The 19,763-nt window shown below is 37.9% G+C and overlaps 1 protein-coding gene across 1 annotated transcript in view; it reads left to right on the top strand.

The window, feature by feature from the left end:
* The window catches only part of EMSY (EMSY transcriptional repressor, BRCA2 interacting), a 79,921-nt gene that overhangs the window by 33,025 nt on the left and 27,133 nt on the right, over positions 1–19,763 (top strand). The window contains exons 11-13 of the mRNA XM_008149992.3: positions 5,614–5,763; positions 9,409–9,579; positions 17,614–17,750. Of these exons, the coding sequence (XP_008148214.1) occupies positions 5,614–5,763; positions 9,409–9,579; positions 17,614–17,750 (458 nt within the window). The remainder of the gene's footprint in view (positions 1–5,613; positions 5,764–9,408; positions 9,580–17,613; positions 17,751–19,763) is intronic.

The raw sequence follows: 19,763 nt of genomic DNA, 5'->3' as shown, positions 1-19,763 counted from the left end.
AGGATCATGTACAATGAAGAAGTTTGTGGTTTGTGGAATAACAATTTAGCAGTTTATTGAAAGCTTCTCCAGCACAATGGGAACTCAGAGGTAGGAGTCAATTACTCTAAATTGTCAAATCATAAAAGTATTGAATAGAAAGGCAGGTAGGATGGAGGCTGAGTCACAGGGAAATTAAAAAAGCCTCTTAACATACTTAATACCTTTAAAAGGAAAGAAAATAGATGTTTTTTCTCTAATGAATCTGGACTTTATTTGGTGATAGAACAGTAATTTGGAGGATACTGACATTTTCTATTAGATTTTGGTTTTTTTTTTGATAGGAACATTTATTGTTTTGAGATAATTGCTGTATAACATTGTATTAGTTTTATGTGTACAACATAATGATTTGTTATATGTATATTAGGGTAGGCAAAAGTAGATTTACAGTTGTGAGTATGCAAAACTCAGTTTATTCTTGTATTATTTTCCATTTGAACAACTGTAGACCTCCTTTTCCCTACCCCTGAATATTATAAAGTGGTTAGTTAACATCTATCACACACATAGTTACAAACTTATTTTCTTATGATGATAACTTTTAATATCTACTTTCTTAGCAACTTTCAAATATACAATACAGTATTGATTGCTATAGTCACAATGCTGCACATTACATCCCCAGAACTTATCCTATATAATAAAAGGCTAATATGCAAATTGACCAAACAGCTGAATGACTGTTTGTTGTGACGTGCACTGACCACCAGGGGGCAGACGCTCAACGTAGGAGCTGCCCCATGGTGGTCACTGTGCTCCCACAGGGGGAGCGCTGCTTAGCCAGAAGCTGGGCTCAAGGCTGGCCAGTGCAGCAGCGGTGGCAGGAGCCTCTCCCGCCTCCGAGGCAGTGCTTAAGGACCCCTTGGGGATGTTGAGCAGGCCTAAGTCGGCAGGTAGACATCCCCCGAGGGGTCCCAGACCGCGAGAGGGCGCAGGCCAGGCTGATGGACCGACACCCCCCCCGCCCCCACCCCAGTGCACGAATGTCATGCACTGGGCCTCTAGTTTATGTTATAACTGGAAGTTTGTGCCTTTTACCACCTTCACCCATTTTAGCCAACCTCTCACCTCTTGCTTGTTCTCTTGTATCTGTGAGCTCTGTTAGTTTTGTTTTGTTTTAGATTCTATATATAAGTGAGATAATACAGTGTTTATGTTTCTCTGACTTATTTCACTTAACATAATGCCATTCATGTTGTAAATGGCAGGATTTCCTTCTTTCTCATGGCTGAATAATATTTCATGCTGTCTATATACCACATTTCTTTTTTAAAGTATTTTTAAAAAATTATGCAGACTTAATGTTTTAAGTATTTTCAAAATTTCCCACATTATTTTTCACCCACATATAAGCAAACCTTAAAGTAATGTGTGATGAAATCAGTGATGAAAGAAACAACTCGTGAGTGAGGATTATTCCCAGTTCATCACAGGCCTCAATCACAATCTTATCAGTGGCAGAACCAGTGGGAATAGTAATATATGCCACACCACTCCCTGAAAGGCAGGAAGGCTCAGAGCTGACAGAAACTTCACCAAGTTTGTCAAATCATTCCTTCTTCTCTGCCTTGGTTAATAATTCAGGGACTTCCTCACAGTGCTTTCCACATTACTCAGTCTTCATCCTTGCTGATGGTTCCAGTACCATATTGATTGATGGCATTGGAGATTTCTCCTGTCTTCACTCTGGTGTTAAACTTCATTGAGAGCATTCATTCGCCTTATCTCCTTCAAGGCATGTGCAGTGTGTCCGAGACTGCTGTCCTGCTCTTCAATGCCAGTAACCTGATACTCGGAGTTAGACTGAGTGTATATTTCACAGCAATGGTGGCCATGAAGAGGTCTGTGAGCACACATTCTGGCAAATCTTTAATCTTGGTAAAATCATTGCTAAATAATGACACCATTATTTCTCTGGTTTAACAAAGACCAAAGAGAATTTGAACTTCATTTTCATCTGGATTGTAAGACTGATCATCTGAAGAACATAGTAGTTCCCACTTTTCTCTTTAGAAAGTATTTTTAAAGTCTCTTCATATCCTAGGGCTGTGGTCAACAAACTGCAGCTTGCTAGCCACATGCGGCTCTTTGGCCCCTTGAATGTGGCTCTTCCACAAAATACCACACCCTGGGCGAGTCTATTTTGAAGAAGTGGCGTTAGAAGAAGTTTAAGCTTAAAAAATTTGGCTCTCAAAAGAAATTTCAATCGTTGTACTGTTGATATTTGGCTCCGTTGACTAGTGAGTTTGCCGACCACTGTCCTAGGGCAACAATACCATCAGATATCTCTCTGGAGAAAATTTTGTTAGTAGGGACATCATATACTAGTATATCAGATAATGTAACAGAGCCACCAAAGGAAGACATCCTGTCATCCCCTCTTGCTTGTGCATATGCAGTTGATACAGGTGTTAGAGTTTTATACATGTTATAGACCATGGGCAGACTCTTCTGGATTTTCATATGGATGTAATAATGTAATGTGTGGTTTTTTTGTGACTGGCTTTTTTCACTTAATATTATCAAGGTTCATATATATTATACTAGGTACTAGAGGCCCAGTGCACGAAATTCGTGTATGGGGGGGGGTGTCCCTCAGCCCAGCCTGCACCCTCTCCAATCTGGGACCCCTTGAGGGATGTCCTACCGCCCGTTTAGGCCCAATCCCAGTGGGACATCCCTCTCACAATCCAGGACTGCTGGCTCCCAACTGCTCGCCTGCCTCTGCCTGATTGCCCCTAACCGCTTCTGCCTGCCAGCCTGATCACCCCCTAACCCAGTGATGGCGAACCTATGACACGCGTGTCAGCACTGACACGCATAGCCATTTCTGATGACACGTGGCCACGGAGGCGGCCGCATGCCGAGGATGAAACATTTGCTACTCCTGAGGATGAAACATTTGCGAAATAATGTTTTTTCCTCAAAATGACACACTACCTGAGTTATGTTCAGTTTTTTGGCGAAGTTTGACACACCAAGCTCAAAAGGTTGCCCATCACTTCCCTAACCACTCCCTTGCCAGCCTGATCGATGCCTAACTGCTCCCCGGCTGGCCCGATTGCCCCTAACTGCCCTTCCCCTGCCAGTCTGGTCGCCCCTAACTGTCCTCCCCTTCAGGCCTGGTCGCCCCCAACTGCCCTCCCCTGCAGGCCTGCCCCCCCCCCCCCCCAACTGTCCTCCCCTGCAGGCCTGGTCTTCCCCCAACTAACCTCCCCTGCAGACCTGGTCCCCCCCAACTGCCCTCCTCTGCTGGCCTGGTCACCCCTAACTGCCCTCCCTGCTGGTCTGATTGCCCCCCCTGCTGGCCTGATCGCCCCCAACTGCCCTCCCCTGCCGGCCTGCTCGCCCCCAACTGCCCCCCTGCCAGCCTGATTGCCCTCAACTGCCGCCCACTGCCGGCCTGCTTGCCCCCAACTGCCCCCTCTGCCGGCCTGCTTGCCCCCAATTGCCCCCCCCTGCCGACCTGATCACCCCCAACTGCCCTCCCCTCCTGGCCTGATTGCCCCTAACTGCCTCTGCCTTGGCCCCGCCACCATGGCTTTGTCTGGAAGGATGTCCTGAAGGTCTCTCGGTCTAATTATTATATTACCCTTTTATTAGTATAGATTAGTTTCAGGTGTACAGCTTAGTGGTTAGATAATCATATACTTTATGAAGTGTTCCCCTCAATATTTCCAGTACCTATCTGGCACCATATGTATAGTTATTACAAAGTTACTGACTATATTCCCTATACTATACTTTACATATCTGTGACATTGTAATTACCTTCTTTTTAAAGGACTGTAGAATTATCCTGTGCAGCTCTGGGCCTGCTATTTTTTGGTGATGGAGGATGATCTCTTAAATATTTATTTTAAGGAAATTTGTCTATTTAGACATCTCTTTTCTGAGGTCAATTTTGATAAATAATATTTTTCTAGAAAATTATTTATTTCATCCAAATTTTCAACTTATCTGTAGGACTGAGCAAAGTAGTCTCTTATGATCCTTTTAAATTTTCCTCTGTTTTTATTTCTTTGGGAACTTCTTTTTATGTGCCTTAAGCATTGTTATTGTAATTCACCAATGAGGTAATACTAAAAATAATTTTCCCCTCCAACTTCACTGTTTATGATTTATTATAATTAAGATTTCTTTATTTCTCTGATGATAATAATACTTTATTTATTGAATTCTTGTTATGTACTAGGCACTTGACAATTTTGATTTATTTAATCTTTACAATAGCCCTAGAAGGTATATAGTAGTAGTATATTTATTTCAAATGAGCAAACTGAGTCAGAGAGATTAAGTAATTTGCCTAATTATTCTTAGATGTCATAATTTTAACTTCTTTGTTGGCTATAAGAAGTTTAAAATTATTTAAGGCTATTAAATAAGTAGATTTATTGTTTTTCTAATGTCTCAATCTAATCACCATCCAAAAAAGTAATACAATTTTCAGTTGTCTACGGCAATACATTCAATCCCATGAAATTAAAGTCCTGGTGCAATACATTCAACTCCAGAATTATTTCAGTGAAGTTATGGAGGAAAAAAATGTTACCAAAATTTTTCTTCCTCGGTTAACAATTGTTATTTAAAGTTGTAGTTAGCATGAAATTTTACATTTTACATTTGGAAAGGCAATGTAACAATTATATTATTTAAGTAAAATTTTTGAAAAATGTAAAAAAGAATCATAACCTCACCACCCTAATATTTTTATTTAATTTTTGCATATTGCCTTTAACTTCTTGTCCAAATGCATATTTTTATAGGTATAATAATAATGTATCCTTTATTATGTATTTGACAAAGTGTGCTATTAAAAATACTTTTAAAAAGCTGTCAATTTAAAAATAAACGTTCAAAAAGGAAATGTTCTTGCTCCTTTATAGTTTACAACAGCCTTTATAAATTTTTTTAAAATATATTTTATTGAATTTTTACAGAGAAGAAGGGAGAGGGAGAGAGAGTTAGAAACATTGATGAGAGAGAAACACCGATCAGCTGCCTCCTGCACACCCTCTACTGGAGATGTGTCCGCAACCAAGGCACATGCCCTTGACTGGAATCGAACCCAGGACCCCTCAGTCCTCAGGCCGAGGCTCTATCCACTGAGCCAAACCTGTCAGGGCAACAGCCTTTATAATTTAAGAGGTTAGAAAACTACTTGGTGCAGTTGGGAATATATAAAAGCTACATTAACATTTGTTTTTGACTTCTTATCCTAATCTTTCATACCCATCTGCATGAAACATTGTTTATTTGTCTATAAAAGTTCAGGCCAATGGCTATTTGGTTTGAAAGCTCTTATATATCATAGATAAAGAAAACAATTGTTTTTCTTTAAGAATTCAATAGTTTCTATAATGTTTTAATTGTATTCTTGAATAAGAAATTAGGAATTTAAGAAACAGAAGTTGGTGAAGAGTTTTTATCCACATGAACTTTAAAGCTTCTCTTTAGTCAAGACGGAGTAAATGGAGTAAATGTTTATAACTACTGCCCTCTTGGCTTGGTATAAGGCACATGTATTTTTAAAAATAATTTGTACTGATATTTATCTTTCTTCTTTCAAAGGTGTTAAAATCATCACACAACAAGTTCAACCAAGTAAAATCTTACCCAAACCAGTGACAGCAACTCTGCCCACCAGTAGCAATTCCCCTATTATGGTGGTTAGTAGTAATGGTGCAATAATGACAACTAAGCTGGTAACCACTCCTACTGGTAAGTTTTCTTGAGCATTAGTTTATTTATCATTATATAGACATTGAGTAATTTCTCTGTGTTTGACACTGGGGTTACAGATATTATTGAGACAATTCTTCAAGAGGCCTTTCTTGACTTCCCACTTCCCTCCAACTAAAAAAAGTTCTTTCTTTTTGTGGTATGGTCATCTATACTTTTCCTTCATAGTGCGTACTACAATTTCTATTTACTTAGCTACTGTTTGTTGATTTATTTAATATTTTTCACCTTTTTAGACCATAAGCTCCCATAAGGATAAGGGAAATAAGGGACCATGTCTGTTTTATTATATGTCCTATCTAATAAAAGAGTAATATGCAAATTGACCATCACTCCAACACACAATATGGCTGCCCCAATGTGGACACAAGATGGCCGCCACAAGATGGCCAGCAGGGGAGGGCAGTTGGGAGGGACCAGGCCTGCAAGGGAGGGCAGTTGGGGGCTATCAAGCCTGCAGGGGAGGGCAGTTAGGGGTGACCAGGCTGGCAGTGGAGGGAAGTTGGGGGGCAACTGGGCCTGCAGGGAAGGGCAGTTAGCGCGGGACCCAGGCCTGCAGGGGAGAGCAGTTGGGGGGGACCAGGCCTGCAGGGGAGGGCAGTTGAGGGGGGCCAGGCCTTCAAGGGAGGGCAGTTAGGGGCAATCAAGCTGGCAGGGGAGCAGTTAGGCATCAATCAGGCTGGCAGGGGAGTGGTTAGGGGGTGATCAGGAAGGCAGGCAGGTGAGCAGTTGGGAGCCAGCAGTCCTGGATTGTGAGATGGATGTTCAGCTGCCCATTTAGGCCCGATCCTACCGGGATCGGGCCTAAATGGGCAGCCGGACATCCCTCGAGGGGTCCCAGATTGGAGAGGGTGCAGGCTGGGCTGAGGGACACACACACCCTTGCAGGAATTTCATGCACCGGGCCTCTAGTATTTACATATGTATGTATATATATATATATATATATATATATATATATATTTGTGTGTGTGTGTGTGTACACACACACACACACACACACATACACACACACATATTTATATAAAGAGAAAGAGAGAGAGAGAGAGAACGTGCTATTCTGTTCTGTAAGTGGTTAGTAAGGATTTGTTGAGTGAATGAAAATGCAGTCCCAGTTCATAAGGATCTCATTTTAATGAGGTTGAGAATCTGTATTACATTATAGTGTAGTAAACATTCCTCAGACTGAGGGAGGCACAGGATAACATTGTGCCTAGATATGAGAGCAACCAGGCTATGCTCAAGGAAGTGACAGTGCAGAACATTTATTAATTTGTTTATTTATTTATTTTTGTTAATCCTTACCAGAAGATATTTTTTCCATTGATGTTTTAGAGAGAGTAGAAGGGAGGGGAGGAGAGAGAGACATATTGATCAGTTGCCTCCCACATGTGCCCTGACCAGGGTCAGGGACCTGCAACCCAGGTATGTGCCCTTAACAGGGAATCAAACCCGAGACCTTTTGGTGCGTGGGCTGACACTAACCATTGAGCACATTGTCCAGGACAAGTGTGTAGAACATTTTAAGTAATACAATCCTCAATCTTTTCCCTTGTCTATTTAAATGGGATAATAATACCTATGCCATAAGGTTATTGTAAGTATTAAATGAAATCAAGTGTGTAAAGTCTCCAGCAGAGTGCTCAATAGCTATTACTATTAATTAATATTAGAATTATTATGTAACTATTAAATGAAATCAAGTGTGTAAAGTCTCCAGCAGAGTGCTCAATAGCTATTACTATTAATTAATATTAGAATTATTAGGGGTTAGGGTGGGGGAAAAAAAGAATTATTCATTGATATTATTTTAAATTTGTATCACTCTTACCAATTTTTTTGAGGATGGACAGTATTTAGATGATAGAATTTAGATAGTGTAAGATGATACCTGTCTGAAGTTTATAAGCTATCAGCTATTGGCCAGTATGTAAAGGTCTGTACAAACATTGCACTTAATCTCCCTTAGGCTCTATTATCTCCATTTTCAGCGACAAAACGAAGACTGACATTAAGCAACTTGCCCAAGTTCATATAGTCAATAAAAGGCAGAATTGGAATTTGAATCCAGATCTGTTTGATTCCAAACCCAGTGCTTTACAAACAAAAATTGTGGTAAAATATACATAACATGAAGTTTTCTATTTTCACCATTTTTAAGTGTGCAGTTTGTTAGTATTGAGTACATTCACATTTGTAGCCATCACCACTGTCTAGCTCCAGAACTTTTTCATCTTCCCAAACTGAAACTCTGTACACATTAAATAGTAACTAGTCTCACCTTCTTCCAGGATTTGGCAACTGCCACTGTACTTTCTGTCTCTATGCAAAGCCTGTGCTTTAGATATACCATTATTTTTGTATTAAATCTATCATACTTCCCCCAAAACTTTTCACCACTCGGTACAAAGGTATTAGTGTTATGTATATATGAATCCTTATGTTATGGAAGGTAGCAAAAAATAATATGTCTATACTTATGTATCTATATTAGAGTGTTTCTTTTTTTAAAAAACAAAAGCTGAAGTTGAAATTTTTTTCTGGTTATAATTTAACTGATTCAAACTATATAACATTTACTTTGCACTAAATTTTTTTTTCTGATTCAGATGTATGTTTGTAATCAATTTAAACTAATTCTACTTAATGTTCCTCCCTTCCTCCCTCTTTTGGATAGAGATTGTATTTTTAAGTGTTGAATAACTTGCTAAAATCATTTTTTTGGGAAGGAGGTTGTTGAAAATGGTTTTCACAGTGACCTTTGAATCTAATTATCATGGAAAAATTTTTTTCAGTTGAAGAAGGTGTTATTTTAGTCATTTTCATTCTCTTCAAGACAAATAGTTCTTAGTTTAGGAATGGGATTTCTGAGTTACCAGATTTGTAGGAAACTATAACAGGCTCATTTGATTAATTTTTAATTCCTCTTTAGGAAAAGGAAAAAATCCTAGAAATAGTGGGGAAGAGTGTAAAATCCTTTGAGAAAAATATCTTTACAGGTCAATTAAAGTTGAGTAAATATGGAAATAGTGAACTTTTTAGGCTAAAAAGAAATATTCTTGGCAGCAGCATCTTTAATCTCTAATAAAATGATGGCATAATTCTTTAAAAGATGGAAATATATTTACAGGGTAGCAGAGTACAAAACAGTAAAAGTTTATAACATTTTAGGCAAACAGTACTGCCTTATTTCCTGAGTGCTGACATTGGGTTTGGCACTGAGACAGCATAAAACAGATGCACCTTAAAATCTATAGACCTTAAAATCTATAACAGAAATAGCTAAAATGCTCTGGCAGGAAAGATAATTAAGTTTCTTTTGGCTTAAAATTAATGGAAGAAAGGTAGTGGGAGAAGGAACAGAGTTAACTTTTTCTGGGGTTAGTAATTTGATGCAACACATCACAATATTTGATGTGTAAAATTGTTTCAAATTGACTTGGCTATAGTTCTGTATGGTGCTTTGAAAACTAGCTGTAAATTGTTACTTAAGTCTTGACACCTTAAAACTCCATTTTCAAGTTAAAGCAATGTAGATTACATTGAATTATAGTAAAACTGTATAAATTGTCATTCTTCTATAAGCAATGACAAGTTTTTCTTTTGGCTTTTCCCATTTTACAGGCACACAGGCAACCTATACCCGGCCAACAGTGAGCCCATCCATAGGTCGGATGGCTGCAACCCCTGGAGCTGCAACCTATGTGAAAACTACCAGTGGTAGCATCATTACAGTAGTACCCAAATCATTAGCTACCTTGGGGGGAAAGATAATTAGCAGTAATATAGTTTCTGGTAGGTATCTCTGAAACATGTAAAAGATACAGGTGATTAGAGGATGAAACATATTTCAACTGTTGAAAGATTCTGTTTGGTCTCAGTTTTCTGATTAGAAATCTAAAGCTTTTATTTAGTCCTGATGTTTAGCGATCACAGTTTTTTTTAGTTCTAGTATTAAATCTTCACATATTAAGTTTTTGATCATTTTAAAATAGAAAGAAATAAATGTTGCTTTTAATCAGATTGAAACGATTATGGCTTACATTTGCATAGAGTTTTTTTCATTATAAAATATTCTATTCATCTATTTAGACCTCATAACTCTGACATAGTTGGCATCATCCCCAGTTTACAGATACAGATTTAAGGTTACAGAGATGAAATTGACCTTCCAAGATCACACACTCTAGATACTGGAAGAACTAGTATTTATTTATCTAAATGTGTTTGAGGAACCATAACTCATAATTTCAGTTACTAATGTCACTTTAGCTTATTAAAAATAAAAATATTTGAATATCTTTGCTTTTCACCATTTATATGGTCTGTTTACTTTAAAAAAATATTTTACTTAGATAGTGAAGGCTAATATTTATTGGTATTTTGGAACCTTACCTAGGTTTTTATGGTCTCATTAATTCCTAAAGTAATTTAGGTTGTGGATCCTGAAGTGAAATGTTAATATGGTTTTTGTTTTCAATGATTATTATTATTACTAGAGGCCCAGTGCACGAATTTGTGCACGGGTGGGGTCTGGCTGGCCTGCCCCAACTGGGGCGGGGTGGGGCTGGCCAGGGGAGGGGCCGGGGGAGGTAGGTCGGCTGGCCTCACCCCTGACTGGGGTGGGGGGACCGGTTGGGGTTGGGGTCGGCCAGGGGAAGGGGCCACAGGAGGTTGGCCGGCCCGCCCCCTGGTCAAACTCCTGGTCAAATTCACGGTCGAAGGGACAATTTGTATATTAGCCTTTTATTATATAGGATTTTTTTTTAGTGATAAATATATTTTTTTTAATTTTAAATTTTTTATTTAAAATATTACATATGTCTCCTTCCCCTCCATTGACCTCTTCAGTTGTTATTATTTTTTAATTAAAATGATGTAAATAATCTTTGATCAAGCAAGTCCTGTGGACTTGTATGCCCCAGGTGAATTGTTCTATTTTAAAAATGAAGAGATTGACTTTCCTGGCATAATATGATGTTGCTGATAACCCAGGAAGTGAAAAAAAAAAAAGCAAAGCAGGGCATGGTATTGGTATAAAGTACTATATTTAAAGCTGTTAATTTTGGCTCTACTTTTAAGTATAAGTGAGAAAATCTAACATTTGCCAAACTGAGGAGGGTGAAACCAGTAGGGAAAGAATTATCATACTCCGGATTTTAAGAGGCTATTTTAAATAACACAGTTAAAACTCAAGTTATAATTTATTACCTGACAATATCTTTAAATAGTATAGAACATATAGTCGGTTAAACATTTCTTAAAAATGATAATGTTTTTCATTGGTATGTAGCTTTTTATGACTCTTAAGTGTTTTTCTTTATTCTCTGTATATTAATTTATGGTATTATATTGTTGGAAGGTATGTTTAGATGTTATAAAGCCTGTTTTCAGACATTTATGATTTAGCTGCTTTTGTACTAGGTTAGAGCAATGCAAAGCAAGCACATTTTTCTAGAAGCAAAGAGGTGGTTAGATATAACATTTATAGATTTTATCATGTATACATTTTACCCACCTTTCTATTTAACTATAAAGCAGCTCATAGTTGCTGTTTCAAGAATGTGGGTATACATGAGAAGAGTTCTTAAATTTTCAGCACTATAGGATACACTTGGCACACAGTTGAAACAACTCTATTGCATGGAGCTCATTTTGTCTGGACCTCTGCCTCACTGTTTGACACTTTTATTCTAAAGAACTTACCTCATTTCTGACTGTTCTAAACTGATCCTTACGCTACGTATCAATTTCCTTTATAAAGATAGTTCTCTTATTTTTGTTCTCTGTGATACTAGGATTATAGATTAGTTTATTACTAGTTTTCAGTTCTAAGCTGTCTATTTATAGTAAACTGGTAAGCCTGGTTGGATGAATTTAGACAGTTTCTGCTTTCACCCATGAGCAGATAGATGCTGGATTCTAGAGTCTGTACACACCCCAACCCCACACCACTATTTCCCAATAAGAAAAGAGTACTTTTTAAAAATACACTAAAAAATCTAGATGTAAGAATATAAGACTTTAAAAAGTGAGACTTTTTTCCTCACTGTGGGGAATTTGGAAAATATAGAAAGGTACAAAGAAAATTAAAAACTTAGAATTTTTATCATCCAGAGAAATGTGTTGAAATTTAAGGGTATATGTTTCAGTTCATTCCTTTTTCTATTCATTTCTTTGTATAAGTGTGTGTGTGTGTATTTAATTTGAGAGCTAATATAACCAGTGTTTTTTATATAATAATATTCTTTTTCCATTCCATTAAATGTATTTTGATATCCCTCCCACTCTGCTTAATGGTTACACAGTGTTTTAGGTTGCTTATAATTTTTTTGTGTTCATTATCAATAATCCTGTGATGAACATTATACATATATTATTATGTGAAGGCCTTACTTTCTTTGTATATAATATCCCAGAAAGCAAGTTCATGCTTCCGAAGTGCATTCTATAAAGGTCAAGTTTTTCTTTTTATTGGAATAAGCAATTAAATGGAAGGCATGACATTTTTGCAGTTATTTAAATCATATGTTAATAGAGTCAAATATTTACTTACATATGTATACATAGAGAGGACTAAGAGATATGTAAGGTTTTCTGTGGGTTGGTTGAAGAATTATGCATATTTTATGGAGATGATTGAATCCTTCAGAGGTGAACTCATTATCTTGACTCTGAGGACATTATTAAAAGCCATGACAATGGCAAAACTTGATTTTGATACACTTACTCTTTTTTTCCTTTCCTCACCCGAGGACATGTTTTCATTGATTTTTTTAGATAGGGAGGGAGGGAGGGAGGTAAAGGGAAACATCGATGTGAGAGAGAAACATTGATCTGTTGCCTCCCATACGTGCTCTGACCAGAGATCAAACCTACAACCTAGGTATGTGCCCTGACCAGGAGTGGAACCTGAAACCTTTTGGTGTGTGAGATGATGCTCCACCAACTGAACCACCAGGCCAGGGCTGATTGTCTTAATTTTTAATACAATGTCCAAACAAAAAGCAAGTGTTTAAGTACTTTTTTTTTTAATTCTCACCCAAGGATATGTTTTTGTTGTTTTTTTAAGGATATGTTTTTTCATTGATTTATTTTTTAGAGAGAGAGGAAGGGGGAGAGAAAGATAGATGTGAGAGAAAAATACCAACTGGTTGCCTCCCGTACACCGTCCCTCCCCCCCATAGGGGACTGAACCCACAATCTAGGTATGTGCCCTGACTGGGAATCGAACCTGCAACCTTTTGGTGCATGGAACAGTGCTCCAATCAACTGAGCCACCTGGCCAGGGAATATATTCTTTTTAATTCATTTATTAATTTGCTTATCTCTGAGCAAAACAACATAAAACATTACTGAAGACATTATAGTTAATAATGTTGAGATAACTGGGTATGGGGCCAGGTGGGTACTCGGGGCAGTGGGGTTTTCTGGCCACTTTGTGGTACATCTGGAACTGTCTCAGAATGGTATTGAGTGTAAACTGTGGTTGAAAAATCAAAAACAAAACATTACCCAAGAGACCAAGATTGTTAGGGTGACCTAAGAATCTGTGATTTAAAAAAAGCTGTGGTACATGTACATAGTGGAGTATTACTTGGCCATAAACAAGAATGAAATCTTACTATTTGTGACAGCATGGATGAACCTACAGGGTGTTACACTAAATGAAATAAGTTAGTCACAGAAAGACAAATACCATATGTTTTTACTTATATGTGGAATCTAAAGAACAGTATATAAACAAACAAAACAAAAACAGACTCACAGATATAGAGAACAGACTGATGATTACCAGAGGGAAGGGGAGTTAGGGGATGGTGTGAAAAAGGTGAAGGGATTGAGAAGTGTATGTGTTTAGATAGTAAATAAAATTAATTGTAGACCCTGGAAAAAAAGAATCTGTGCACAGTAAAATCTGGGTTAATAGTAAATAGTAAAAAATAGTAAAATTTGTGTTTTTTAAGCCTACCTACCATAATTCTTTTTAAAAATATATATTTTATTGATTTTTTTACAGAGAGGAAGGGAGAGGGATAGAGAGTTAGAAACATCGAGCAGCTGCCTCCTGCACAACTCCTACTGGGGATGTGCCCGCAACCAAGGTACATGCCCTTGACTGGAATCGAACCTGGGACCTTTCAGTCTGCAGGCCGACGCTCTATCCACTAAGCCAAACTGGTCAGGGCCCTACCATAATTCTTTTATTGTTAAATAGGAATCCCTGGAATGCATCACTGTCATAGCCTATGATCCAAATGTGATTCACAGTTATTTGCATCCATTATATCTTGACTTGTTATAAGTAAAGACTTTATATAAATGGTTTCTGTGATACACCATGAGCCAGATGCTGGGTGGGGTGCTGTGATACATAGGGATGTACATGAGGTGCATTCTCTGCCCTAAAGAATGCTAAGTTTATACTTTCTGTTGTAACATGAAAACTATAGACTGAATTCTATGAAAGCATAGAGGAAGATCTTTTAAAAAAACAAGTAGTACTACTTTCTTCAATAAACATAGGTATCACCTGAGATATAGCAACATACTCACTGGAATTTTAGAGTTTTATAATTTGATCATTCTAATCAATTATAAATTGTATCCTTTCTATATATATAAAAGTCTAAGTGACCATCCAACTGGTAGCTATGATGCGCAATGACCATCGGGGGCAAACGCTCCCAACTGGTAGCTATGATGTGCACTGACCACCGGGGCAGACGCTCAATGCAGGAACTGCCGAGCTGCGGTGACTTGGCAGCAGTGGTTCTCGGGTGATGCACCCCGGAATCAGAGAGAAAGGAGCCCGATTCCGGGGTGCGTCACCCGAGAGCCACCCTCTCACAATCCGGGATCCCTCGGGGGATGTCAGAGAGCCGGATCTCCGCAGGCCAGGCTGAGGGACCCCACCTGCCAGAGGGACCCTGCTCACTCTGCAGACGCCCTTTTAGCTGTGGCACTGCCCCAGGTGTGGCAGACTGAGGAGGGACTATGGGAGGTTGGCTCCAGGGCATATCCAGCCCTGTCTTGCCCAGTCCCGCCCCACTGGCCACCTTCTAATTAATTTCTTTTCAATGTGCACAAATCCATGTGCCAGGGCACTAGTTTCAATATAATGCTGTACTTGCTTTGCCTTATGCTAAGCCTCCTCCACATTTGTTAAGCTGGTGGTCCTTATACTTTGGTGTAGTTAAAGCTTGGTTTACATTTCCTTGAGATAGCTTTTTTTTAAATATATATTTTATTGATTTTTTACACAGAGGAAGGGAGAGGGATAGAGAGCTAGAAACATCGATGATAGAGAAACATGGATCAGCTGCCTCCTGCACACTCCCCACTGGGTATGTGCCCGCAACCAAGGTACATGCCCTTGACCGGAATCGAACCTGCGACCCTTGAGTCTGCAGGCCGACGCTCTATCCACTGAGCCAAACCGGTCAGGGCTCCTTGAGATAGCTTTTAATGCTTACTTTCTAAAAAGTTTTTCTTAGCCAAAATTAGGTGAGGCTGTATTGCCAAAGGAGAGGCATCATAATTAGTAACACATGAGGGACTGGAGTTAATTAAGAATTAAAGTTGATATAAGTGAATAATGGGCAGCCTGATTTTTGTGGCTCTTAGCTTATTGTTTAGATACTACAGATAAAGGAAGAAACATTTGTGAACCTGGGGGTGCATAGATAAAGGTGCTTTTTTGTGTAACCTGAGTGTTACCTTGGGCTGATGAGATACTAGATGATGGCAAGTATATTACAAGGATATTGTAGCAAGATTATAAAAAATTGACATATAACTAGAATATTCTTATTCTTAGTACAATCTTATTTCTAAATCTTTTGTATGAAATGCTAAGGTTTTTCAGTAGAAAAAAATTTTGTTTAATTTTTCTCCTTGAGAATATATTAATCTATTATATTTTTATGAGTATCTGTCCTTTGCTTAGTCATGGAAGAAAAATATGGCTTGCCTGTTTTCATAGGCAAAGGAAATTACAGGTGCAAAAGTTGCATTGGGACTGTTATGCTCAAGGACCCACGTGGAAACCATCACTGAAGGAGAGGTATATACTAGGTAATCCTGAAAATTAAAAGTCTGATGGAACCTGGAAAGCTAAGCAGAGGAGTTTGGCTTTGTGTGGTAGGTAATAGGAAGCCATAGTCAAGAAGTTACATGTTAGACTAGAATTATGGTATGTATTGTGGAGTAGGAACTGTTAGAAATAAGGCAAGCCCCCAAAATCAGGGGTCCTGATAGAATACGAAGCACCCTTGGGAGCCAGCAGCAAGGCACATATCTTCACTTCTGCAGAAGGGTGTGTACCAGCAGAGCCTGGCAGCATGTACACTGAGCGGTGGTCACTTGGTTTTTATTCCTGACACACGTGATCTGTCCCTCACTCTTGGTTGGAGGAGCCTAGGCTCACAGTCTTGTGCAATTGGCTAGAGGAGAAAGGGAGGAGTTGACCTTTGCTGTTTCAAAATGGCAGCCCCCACGGGAGCTGCAAGTCACAGGCCAAAATGTCTACTGCCTAAACTCCCTTCTTTGACTGAAAAGATTACTTGTTTCTTCTCACAGAACAAATAAGATCAAATTGGTAGATTAAGGGCAAATCATATAGGAATTTGAAAATCAAAATGGGAAGTTGGAACTAAATACAAGAGGGATTAGGAAGGTTTTAACCAATTTCACATGTTCTGGGTTCTTGGCATGATGAAATTAGGTGGTTTTTTTATTTGTTTGGTTTTTAGGATATTTGCTACAGGTACCATCAGAACTATTTGTGTAATAGAGAAAGTTGAAATAGGGAGAAAATAATGGGAAGCCAAAATAGATGAGGGTTGTCTATTGAACTGATATTGATAATATTTTGAAAGAAGACAGATGTTGGTGACAAATTGGGTTCATTCACATACTTATTACTGAGTAATTGCCATACATTGTGTGCTAAGCATTGAGGAATCAGTGATGTGTAAAGATGCAGTGTGGACCTCAAGAAACTTTCATTTTTGTCAGAGTGAAGACAAGGCATGAATCAAAGATTAGTACCAGGATTTCCAACTTGGACAATTAGGAGAATATAGGGTACAAATTTGATAGGTAGATAGAGTTCATAGGTAAGGAGAGAAGCAGATGTGGGGGAGAGGGCAAGATAATATGATGTTTGGGTCAGTACCTATAGCTCTACTAAGTAGATCTTAATAGATGGAAATATAAGTTTATGTATATAAAAATAAAAAATAGAGTTTCATCCTCACTGTTTACAGTGCTGCAGATTATAAGAGCACATATTTAATCTGTGACTTAGTCTGTGAGTCAGTATTTAGTTTGTCTTTTTTGATCACATAAAAATACATGACTTTTTTCCCCATAAATTTTCTCTAGAGTCTAGTGTTATGTGAACTTTGATGAGCATTTAACTACCTCTTTTTTATGTTGTTTTTGATGAGTTTTCCCATCACACTAGTTACATATGATACTATGTTTGGGGAAAATATATATCATGGAATAGAGATTCTGATTTTCAGTTAACTAGTTGGGAGAGGAATATTGATGGAGAAACTGATAGTGATATATTTAGGTTCTGAGTTTGGTATGTAGGTCCTCAGATTCCAAAAAGATGTCTGCTATAAGAGTCAATTCTTAATATTCTTTCATTCTAGGACAACTTGTAATTTATTATTCTAAGCCTTCATTTTCATCCTCATGACAGCCTTCATGTCATCTTGGGATGACGTTGATTACATGTATTAATTATGTACAACATAAATAGTTAAATATCACTAGTTCTTAACTCAGGCCTCCTTTTCTCCCCCCTTCTCTAAGGAACGACTACCAAAATCACTACAATCCCAATGACTTCCAAGCCCAATGTGATTGTTGTGCAAAAGACTACAGGAAAAGGAACGACCATTCAAGGCCTCCCGGGCAAAAATGTTGTCACAACATTGCTAAATGCTGGAGTAAGTAAGAGCTTGAACTGCAGACTCAGCAGTATACTGAGGACTTGAAAGACCAGCTATACAAATATTTGCTTAAGAACTTCAGAACCCCACAATGCCCAGAATGGCTTGATTTACCACCGCTGTGATGTAATAACTGTTTAAACACATCTACTGATGCCATTTTTTACAGTAATTTCTAGAACATGTTGCTTATAGCCAGGTTGATTATGATCATGATTTAGATACTTAGCTTGATCCTGATGGAGGATTCCACTGGCTTAACTACTGGGGGACATCTGTTAGAGGATATTTTATTCCTGCATGTGGCCAGTAGAGAGCGACCTAGTATTTGGCCTAGGCTGGGAAAAGAGAAATATTTGGGATTAAGACTAAATTAATTGACAGGGATTTGTTACTTTCATTTTTACCTTGGAGCTAGTGAAAAAATTTAACAGATTCAGTTATAGTTTTGTTTATTAATATAGGCAGTGGTTAAGAGGTTTGGAGTTAGATAAACCTTGGGTCTCTCAGTGTCATAGTTGTTTGACCTTGGCTAATTTATTCAGCTTCTCTCATCCTTAATTTCCTCATTTGTATGTTGGGGATGATAATCTCTACCAGTGAGTTTTTTCACTAACTGGTAGCTGTTTTGAAAGTGCTTAGAACAGTGCCTCGCACATAGGAAGTCCTCAAGTATTTTTGTTTCGTTTGTTCTTTATTGTTATTACTCTTAGTACTTAACTGTTTAGGCTTGGTAATGTCCCTACTTTGCTTGAAAAAGAATGCTATACTTCATTATAATAGATCTCTATTAGCTTCCTAGGCATCACAGTCTTCACAGTGTTGATAGGGGTCCAGCATTAGAGTTTTTCATCAGGTGGGAAGACATAGATTGTTCCTAGCCTGAGTTCACATAGTAAGCCAAAAGTAAAGCCACAGTTAGAATTTAGATTTTCAGAACCTTTTTGTAATTTCATAGAACTTGATATATAAGAGAGGTTGCCATGTAACCTAGGTCCTGTGGTCATGTAGATCTAAGAGTTATTTGTGAATTGTAGTTGCTAGATATATATTATAGTAGGCACAAGGCATGACAGTTACAAGAAGAAGAGTATAAGACCAATCCTCTTTACCACATATGTACACGCACCTGTACTTAACCACTTGCTCTCCTGTGCATGCTCACACACACCCCAGAAAAGCTTTTTAAAAAAATAACCTGCTAGTTGGTTTTGAATTGTCTTAGAATGGGTCATTATACTTGGACAAGGGCCATCAAGCAATTTAAATAGATAGGCATGCCCACTTATAAACCAGCAGTTCTTGGCAAATGAACTAGAGCTCTTTCCAGAGAATGCAGCTGTGAAGGGTATGTGTGTGTTAAAATAAGTAAATGCACAATTGGCAGACACTTCATGTGTCCTCTAGATAATTATAGCAGATAGTTAATCTTGTGAGTTGTGTAATAATTTTGGCTCTTAAGTTCATATAGTGATTACCTTTTGCCAGCTCACCTGGGTGCTTTGTTTTTACTGGCTGTTAAGTTTAGATAGACACATTTAATGACTAAAAATTAAAATAACTGATAAGGTGAAAAAATTCAGATCCTTTTTATTTATGGATTTTAATTTTTAAAATTTTACTAATTTAGTAAAATCATTTATTTGAATTAAATTTAGTTAAGTTTAAGTATTGATTTAATAAATTACTAGAAATGGAACTTAAGAATAAAGCAGATGAAAATGTAGAAAATGGTGAAAAGTTAATGGGCTTATGCTATCTAGACAATAAAGTAAAGTGATATTAGTAACATACTAGTAATAAAACATGGGAAATGCCTTAAGTTTTTCCTGTGTATTTTCCCATATGGCCTCAGAAAGAATGTTAAATCATTGCTGATTTCATCTCTTGCCCATGCTTTTTCACATAGACATTATGCTATTTATCCTTGTAATTTATATTTGGGGACTTAGGCAGTTTATTTTATATCTGTGCCTTTAGCTATTGGTATAATGCACAGTAATTTTATTA

The sequence above is a fragment of the Eptesicus fuscus genome, chromosome 13 (assembly GCF_027574615.1).
Source record: "Eptesicus fuscus isolate TK198812 chromosome 13, DD_ASM_mEF_20220401, whole genome shotgun sequence".
NCBI lineage: Eukaryota > Metazoa > Chordata > Mammalia > Chiroptera > Vespertilionidae > Eptesicus > Eptesicus fuscus.
Note: the sequence above shows the minus strand (reverse complement) of the source record. Positions and strands in the feature narration are given on the sequence as shown.